Below are 8,953 nucleotides of genomic sequence, written 5' to 3'. Positions count from 1 at the left end.
GGTATATTTCACTGGTCACCCCCAAAGCCAATTCCTTTGCCCATCCAACTACCTCATCCCCATACAGTTATTTATTTATTTTGCTCCTTTGCACCCTAGTATCTCTACTTGCACATTCATCTTCTGCATATTTATCACTCCAGTATTTAATTACTATATTGTAATTACTTCGCCACTATGGCCTATTTATTGCCTTACCTCCCTTATCTTACCTCATTTGCACACACTGGATATAGACTTTTTCTACTATATTATTGACTCTATGTTTTGTTTATTCCTTGTGTAACTCTGTGTTGTTGTTTGTGTCGCACTGCTTTGCTTTATCTTGGCCAGGTCGCAGTTGTAAATGAGAACTTGTTCTCAACCAGCCTACCTGGTTAAATAAAGGTGAAATAAAAAAAAACGAATCAATATGGTTTTAAATGACAGCTTAACGTCTATACAGCCTAAAACTCCAACTCAGCATCTTAATTCAATTACATCAATTAGGTTGTAGGTTTGGAGTTTTGAATCTGAAGTGAAGGTTATGCTGTGGAGGTTAGCATCCGGTATATGTCCCTAACTCCAAATCTATCTTTTTGTAAAAAACCTGTTTAAAAATGCTCACATGCAGCTGTGTCTCTCTCTCTCTCTCTCTCCCTCTCTGTATTCCCAGTCATGTGAAATCCATAGATTAGGGCCTAATGAATTTATTTCAATTGACTTTTTTCCTTTTATGAACTGTAACAGAGTAAAATCTTTGAAATTGTTGCATTTTGCATTTATATTTTTGTTCAGAAATATATATATATATACTACCGGTCAAAAGTTTTAGAACACCCCCATTTTTCCAGATTTTATTCATTTAGGGTGAAAGCAAAGCAACCATACAAGTGCAACATATTGTGGGAACTTCTGCAACAGTGTTTGGAAGAATAGTCCGATTTTTTTTTTATTTCCATTGGAGAACGAATGCCACAAGTGTGTTCAGCTGTTAAAAGGTGGCTACTTTGATGAGTACATTTTTCGGGATAAAATGTTGTTAAACAAAACGACTCCATGATTTCTTTTTTGTCTCCAATTGTTTATTTGTTCGATGCTTTAATTTTAGAGTATATTAAGACTGTATGAATTTCAATACAAACTGGAAAAACTGAGGTGTTCTAAAAGTTTTGAACGATAGTGTATATTAAGGAACTGGGTTGGATATAGTCATGGTAGGATATACAATTGAAGTCAAAAGTTTACATAGACCTTAACCAAATACATTTAAACTCAGTTTTTCACAATTCCTGACAGTAAAAATTCCCTGTCTTAGGTCAGTTAGGATCACCACTTTATTTTAAAAATGTGAAATGTCAGAATAATAGTAGAGAGAATGATTTATTTCAGCTTTTATTTCTTTCATCACATTCCCAGTGTGTCAGAAGTTTACATACACTCAATTAGTATTTGGTAGCATTGCCTTTAAATTGTTTAACTTGGGTCAAATATTTCGGGTAGCCTTCCCACAATAAGTTGGGTGAATTTTGGCACATTCCTCCTGACAGAGCTGGTGTAACTGAGTCAGGTTTGTAGGCCTCCTTGCTCGCATACGCTTTTTCAGTTCTGCCCACAAATGTTCTATAGGATTGAGGTCAGGGCTTTGTATTGCCACTCCAATACCTTGACTTTGTTGTCCTTAAGCCATTTTGCCACAACTTTGGAAGTATGCTTGGGGTCATTGTCCATTTGGAAGATCCATTTGCAACCAAGCTTTAACTTCCTGACTGATGTCTTGAGATGTTGCTTCAATATATCCATGTAATTTTCCTCTCTCATGATGCCATCTATTTTGTGAAGTGCCATAGTCCCTCCTGCAGCAAAGCACCCACACAACATGATGCTGCCACCCCCGTGCTTCACGGTTGGGATGGTGTTCTTTGGCTTGCAAGCCTCCCCCTTTTTCCTCCAAACATAACGATGGTCATTATGGCCAAACAGTTCTATTTTTGTTTCATCAGACCAGAGGACATTTCTCCAGAAAATACAATCTTTGTCCCCATGTGCAGTTGCAAACCATAATCTAGCTTTTTTATGGCGGTTTTGGAGCAGTGGCTTCTTCCTTGCTGAGCGGCCTTTCAGGTTATGTTAATATAGGACTCGTTCAACTGTGGATATAGATACTTTTGTACCGGTTTCCTCCAGCATCTTCACAAGGTCCTTTGCTGTTGTTCTGGGATTGATTTGCACTTTTCGCACCTAAGTACATTAATCTCTAGGAGACAGAACGCGTCTCCTTCCTGAGCGGTATGACGGCTGCATGGTCCCATGGTGTTTATACTTGCGTACTATTGTTTCTACAGATGAACATGGTACCTTCAGGTGTTTGGAAATTGCTCCGAAGGATGAACCAGACTTGTGGAGGTCTTCAATTTTTTTTCATAGGTCTTGGCTGATTTCTTTAGATTTTCCCATGATGTCAAGCAAAGAGGCACTGAGTTTGAAGGTAGGCCTTGAAATACATCCACAGGTACACCTCCAATTGACTCAAATGATGTCAATTTGCCTAACAGAAGCTTCTAAAGCCATGACATCATTTTCTGGAATTTTCCAAGCTGTTTAAAGGCACAGTCAACTTAGTGTATGTAAACTTCTGACCCACTGGAATTGTGATAAAGTGAATTATAATTGAAATAATCTGTCTGTAAACAATTGTTGGAAAAATGACTTGTGTCATGCAGTAGATGTCCTAACCGACTTGCCAAAACTATAGTTTGTTAACACGAAATTCGTGGAGTGGTTGAAAAACGAGTTTTAATGACTCCAACCTAACTATGTAAACTTCCGACTTCAACTGTATATACTGTATTCTATACTATTCTACGGTACCTTAATCACTTAATGTTTACATATCTGGCATTACTCATCTCATATGTATATACTGTATTCTATACTATTTTGTATCTTAGTCCGCTCCTCTCTGACATCGCTCGTCCATATATGTACAGTTGAAGTCGGAAGTTTATGATTTCATTTACAAAATGAGAGCAGTGGTACAATAAAATATACTTAGGCCATTTACATGGACATTTATTTTGTGAAGTCAGCAAACAAATAGGGAAAACACTGGAAAGTCAATACACATTAAGAGTCTCTGGGGACTACTGTCCCACCATGTATTGGGCCTGAACCTGTCCTATTGTTCAGCAGCAGCCTACATCCTTATCTCCTGTGTGTTTTATCTCATGTGTTCTCATGTTACCTAACTGATTAAAACTCAAAGGCTTCTCCTGTGTGTTCTCACATATCATTTAACGCTGTAAAACACTTTCCGCACTGGGAGCAGCAATAAGGCTTCTCCCGTGTGGCCTTTCAGGTGCAATAACTGGGTAAAACTATTTCCACACTGGGAGCAGTGTTAAGGCGTCTCCCCTGTGTGTGTATTCTCTCATGTGTTTTCAAGTTCCATAACTGGGCAAAACTCTTTCCACACTGGGAGCAGTTGTAAGGCTTTTCCCCTGTGTGTATTCTCTCATGTCGTTTCAGGGCCCCCACCTGGTTAAAACCCTTTCCACACTGGGAGCAGTGGTAAGGCTTCTCCCCTGTGTGTATTCTCTCATGTGTTTTCAGGCTACATAAGTGAGTAAAACTCGTTCCACACTGGGCGCAGTTGTAAGGCTTCTCCCCTGTGTGTATTCTCTCATGTCGTTTCAGGTCCCCTAACAGGTTAAAACCCTTTCCGCACAGGGAGCAGTGGTAAGCCTTCTCCCCTGTGTGTATTCTCTTGTGTGTTTTTAGGCCACATAAGTGGGTAAAACTCTTTCCACACTCGGAGCAGTGATACGGCTTTTCTCCTGTATGTATTCTTTCATGTATTTTCAGGTTTCTTAACTGGTTACAACCCCTCCCACACTTGGAGCAGTGGTAAAGTTTCTCCCCTGTGTGTATTCTTGCATGTTGTATCAGGTATCCTTTCTGGTTAAAACTCTTTCCACACTGGGAGCAGTGGTATGGCTTTTCTCCTGTATGTATTCTCTCATGTTGTTTCAGGTCCCGTAACTGGTTACAACACTTTCCACAGTGGGAGCACAGGTGTCGTCTTGATGGTTTGGACGTCTCTGGCTCTGGTTCCTGCGAGTCTGGTCTTTCTCCTGCCAAAGACAAAGTGTTCATTTAAATAGAGACCTGAATGAAACCTCCACATGATAAAACTGCCAACGAGGTTAAATCCTAATCAGATTCCTCAATAACAGTTTTAACAATCTTGGTGTGATTTTAAAACAAATGACGTTGTAGAGCTTCCTGATAATTACTGATAATATGTATATACTATATATAGTAAGTCTATATATGACATGTGAAAGAAAAAGTATTTTCATAAAAAAACTAAAATATTCACTATGACATCATATGTTCCTAAAACTGATAGTAACTATAATGAACAAAAATATAAACGCAACATGTAAAGTGTTGGTCCCATGTTTGATTAAATGAAATAAAAGGTCACATAATTTTTCCATACGTATACAAAGCTTATTTCTCTCAAATTCTGCACAAAAAGTACATCCCTGTTAGTCAACATTTATAATTTGCCAAGATAATCCATCCACCTGACAGGTGTGGCATATCAAGAAGCTGATTAAACAGCATTATCATTACACAGGTGCCCCTTGTGCTGGGGACAATGAAAGGCCGCTCTAAAATGTGCAGTTTTGTCACACAACACAATGCCACAGATGTCTCAGAGGGAGTGTGCAATTGGCATGCTGACTGCAGGAATGTCCATTGGAGCTGTTGCCAGGTAATTTAATGTGCAGTCGTGGCCAAAAGTTTTGAGAATGACACAAATATTAATTTTCACAAAGTCTGCTGCCTCAGTTTGTATGATGGCAATTTGCATATACTCCAGAATGTTATGAAGAGTGATCAGATGAATTGCAATTAATTGCAAAGTCCCTCTTTGCCATGCAAATGAACTGAATCCCCCAAAAACATTTCCAGTGCATTTCAGCCCTGCCACAAAGGACCAGCTGACATCATGTCAGTGATTCTTTCGTTAACACAGGTGTGAGTGTTGACAAGGACAAGGCTGATTGAGTTCGAAAAACAGACTGGAAGCTTCAAAAGGAGGGTGGTGCTTGGAATCCTTGTTCTTCCTCTGTCAATCATGGTTACCTGCAAGGAAACACGTGCCGTCATCGTTCCTTTTCACAAAAAGGGCTTCACAGGCAAGGATATTGCTGCCAGTAAGATTGCACCTAAATCAACCATTTATCGGATCATCAAGAACTTCAAGGAGAGTGGTTTAATTGTTGTGAAGGAGTCTTCAGGGCGCCCAAGAAAGTCCAGCAAGCACCAGGACCGTCTCTTAAAGTTGATTCAGCTGCGGGATCGGGGCACCACCAGTACAGGGCTTGCTCAGGAATGGCAGCAGGCAGGTGTGAGTGCATCTGCACGCACAGTGAGGCGAAGACTTTTGGAGGATGGCCTGGTGTCAAGATGGGCAGCAAAGAAGCCACTTCTGTCCAGGAAAAACATCAGGGACAGACTGATATTCTGCAAAAGGTACAGGGATTGGACTGCAGAGGACTGGGGTAAAGTCATTTTCTCTGATGAATCCCCTTTGCGATTGTTTGGGACATCTGGAAAAAAGCTTGTCCGGAGAAGACAAGGTGAGCGCTACCATCAGTCCGGTGTCATGCCAACAGTAAAGCATCCTGAAACCATTCATGTGTGGGGTTGCTTCTCAGACAAGGGAGTGGGCTCACTCACAATGTTGCCAAAGAACACAGCCATGAATAAAGAATGGTACCAACACATCCTCCTAGAGCGACTTCTCCCAACCATTCAGAAAACAGTTTGGTGACGAACAATGCCATTTCCAGCATGATGGAGCACCTTGCCATAAGGCAAAAGTGGCTCGGGGAACAAAGCATCGATATTTTGGGTCCATGGCCAGGAAACTCCCCAGACCTTAATCCCATTGAGAACTTGTGGTCAATCCTCAAGAGGCAGGTGGACAAACAAAAACTCACAAATTCTGACAAACTCCAAGCATTGATTATGCAAGAATGGGCTGCCATCAGGCAGGATGTGGCCCAGAAGTTAATTGACAGCATGCCAGGGCGGATTGCAGAGGTCTTGAAAAAGAAGGGTCAACACTGCAAATATTGACTCTTTGCATCAACTTCATGTAATTGTCAATAAAAGCCTTTGACACTTATGAAATGCTTGTAATTATACTTCAGTATTCCATAGTAACATCTGACAAAAACACTGAAGGAGCAAACTTTGTGAAAATGTATATTTGTGTCATTCCCAAAACTTTTGGCCACGACTGTATAGTACAAGTCAAACGTTTGGACACACCTACTCATTCAAGGGTATTTCTTTATTTTTTATATATTTTCTACATTATAGAATAATAGTGAAGACATCAAAACTATGAAAAACACATATGGAATTATGTAGTAACCAAAAAAGTGTTAAACAAATGAAAATATAGTTTAGATTCTTCAAAGTAGCCACCCTTTGCCTTTGCCAGCTTTAGACACTCTTGGCATTCTCTCAACCAGCTTCACCTGGAATGCTTGGCATTCAAACAGATATGTGCCATTTTTAACAAGTTCTGTAGATCAGATGTTAATGAAGCAATACAGACAAAATTGACAGACAAAATTGAAGTGTCTGGAGTTTCGTTTGCCTGTTCTAGAGTCTTGTAAAGATAGGGGTTTGACTGGCAATGTAACATCCATAACATTTTTAGGAACAGTTTTTGTAAAACATGAACCTTACATTGGATCATCCTAAAACTTTCTCTCTAAAGCTAACTTTCATCAAGGTTTTATATGGTCTATTGGCTTCTCTCTTTTCATAGGCAGAATCCTTTTTCAGTGTTATGATATTCATAACATCCATATCCACCAGTCTATCTTCATGTTAACTAACAGAAGTCTGCTGGTTGTCCTGGTAACAGACACCAGATCTATTTTATTTGTTCGAACTAAACTACAGCACTTACTTTGATGTGTCAAATCTGATCCTTTCTTCCGTTCTCCTCCGCTCACAGTTCCATTCAGCCCCGTTGTTTTCCTGCAGTCCACCAGCAGCACAGACAACTTCTTCATACCCAGCAGTAAGGCGCTACCGGGAGAGGCATGACACGGGTACTCCGGGAGGGAGGAAGGGCTAGCGTTGTCCTGGTAACCATAAAGAGGGGACACAGACACATATCATTATGGATGCTGATGCCACTGTTGTCATAAAGTGCATTACAGAAACCCAGCCCAGACCCCGATAGAGCAAGCTGTATGCTAGACCAGACCAAGCTGTACCATCTGGTGTTCTGATCTGGAGAGACTCTTCTCTGCCTCGTCAGCATCAGGATGTTGTTGAGGCTCCCCAGAGGATCCACGATAGTCATGTCTCTCTCCTGTGTGAATGAGAACATAAACAGATGGTAAACTTATGACCGTCTCTTAAAATCACAGAGTCTTACAAGAGGCATTAATATCTGAAAACGCCTAAAATGGCCACTTTCATCATGATTTCCTAAAATATTGTTTGTGATGCAAATGTAAAAGGGTCGTTCCACAAAATGGGAGGCTTTTGCATCCCTTTGACATTTTAAGTAGAAAATATGCACCAATACTGAATTTTAAAAGCCTGTTACATCAGATGAGGGGAACTTTAATGTAGACCACATGGAGAATGAGAATTCAATACATCGAAGTCCCAAAAACATATGTACCAATGGCAGATTGTCCCTTAAACAATTCCTACAGTACTGAACAACATATTCAAGAGTAGAACTTCAGTAGAATGCCCCTTTAAAACCCCACATTAGTTCAACAACTGCATAGTTTGTGCCCCTGTTTTTAAGACAATACCTACTGGTGTTAATCTGATATTCTGTCTCCTCCTCTTTCACTGCCAACACGTCTTCCTCCTTCACCTTTATTGAGATAGCATCCTCTTCCTCTCTAAAAGGTTCTTTCTCTTCTTTCACTTTAACATACTCCTCTTCCTCCTTTTTCATTCTGAAAGATTCTTTCTCCATACAACAGACCCCCTCTTCATTAGCAATGGAGGAGTACTTTAGTGAGCTCATGGTCAGGGATGTTAGCTAGCTAGTTAGGTAGCATTAGCGACCAGCCTAGTGCTACGCTCAGTATCAATCGTTAACAAGTTTGGAAATTAGATTAAAATTGATACGTCAAACGAAATTTGTTTAAAACACTGAGATTAGCTAATGTACATTAACATGGTCTAAAGCGTCAATCTTTCAGTTTTATGTTGGCTAGCAAGCTACCTAGGTGATTGAAAAAGTAGCCGTGTTGTTGTTCCTGAAGATGCGTCCCGTCCACTAGATTGTACGTCACGCAAGAAGCGTCACCTGAAAGACGCACATCGCCATCTGCTGACTGGAGTGGGTAACGCAGTTTGGAAACAATAGTTACTACACTTTTTGTATTGCAAAGAACGTCATAATAATTGAACAATAAGCTGATATATTTTCTCTTACAAATAATACTTTCCTGTACACAGACGTAGAAGCTTAATATGAATATGTAGAAGCTTAATAAATACTTCCATGAAGTGTGTTAATACACATTTTCTCTGTTTATTTTTCACATTCGTTTTTATCTAGATGTGACCATACTATTCCCTTAAAGCCACGCTCTATAAGATACAAAATCATCCTGTAAACAACAGAGCAAATGAATCACATGCAAATAGCACTTGATTATCTGTAGCGCTATACACTGGGTAGACAAAACATTAAGAACACCTGCTCCTTCCATGACATAGACTGACCAGGTGAATCCAGGCTAAAGCTATGATCCCTTACCGATGTCACTAGTTAAATCCACTTCAGTCACTGTAGATGAAGAGGGGGAGACAGGATAAATAAGGATTTTTAAGCCTTGACATGAGACATGGATTGTGCATGTGTGCCATTTAGAGAGTAAATGGGGAAGACAAAATATTT

The 8,953-nt window shown here is 40.0% G+C and overlaps 1 protein-coding gene across 1 annotated transcript; it reads right to left on the bottom strand.

The window, feature by feature from the left end:
• Nucleotides 1-2,983: 2,983 nt before the first annotated feature.
• Nucleotides 2,984-8,306, bottom strand: LOC106593103 (uncharacterized). The gene is made up of 4 exons (XM_014184437.3): nt 7,855-8,306; nt 7,296-7,393; nt 6,983-7,160; nt 2,984-4,112 (listed from the first exon to the last, which is right to left on the bottom strand). The coding sequence occupies exons 1-4, from the start codon at nt 8,069-8,071 to the stop codon at nt 3,334-3,336; spliced, it is 1,272 nt and encodes a 423-aa protein (XP_014039912.1). The 5' UTR covers nt 8,072-8,306; the 3' UTR covers nt 2,984-3,333.
• Nucleotides 8,307-8,953: the final 647 nt, after the last annotated feature.

The sequence above is a fragment of the Salmo salar genome, chromosome 02 (genome assembly GCF_965601325.2).
Source record: "Salmo salar chromosome 02, fSalSal1, whole genome shotgun sequence".
Classification (NCBI taxonomy): Eukaryota; Metazoa; Chordata; class Actinopteri; order Salmoniformes; family Salmonidae; genus Salmo; species Salmo salar.
The sequence above is the reverse complement of the archived record's forward strand: the minus strand, read 5'-3'. Positions and strand labels throughout refer to the sequence as shown.

Bases quoted from the DNA above. Each gene is read 5' to 3' on its own strand.
- LOC106593103 (XM_014184437.3), bottom strand. From the start codon at position 8,071: ATGAGCTCACTAAAGTACTCCTCCATTGCTAATGAAGAGGGGGTCTGT. The intron at 7,394-7,854 runs GTAGGTATTGTC...TCATTCACACAG, and splicing joins AGAATATCAGATTAACACCA to GAGAGAGACATGACTATCGT. The intron at 7,161-7,295 runs GTACAGCTTGGT...TATGGTTACCAG, and splicing joins CCAGATCAGAACACCAGATG to GACAACGCTAGCCCTTCCTC.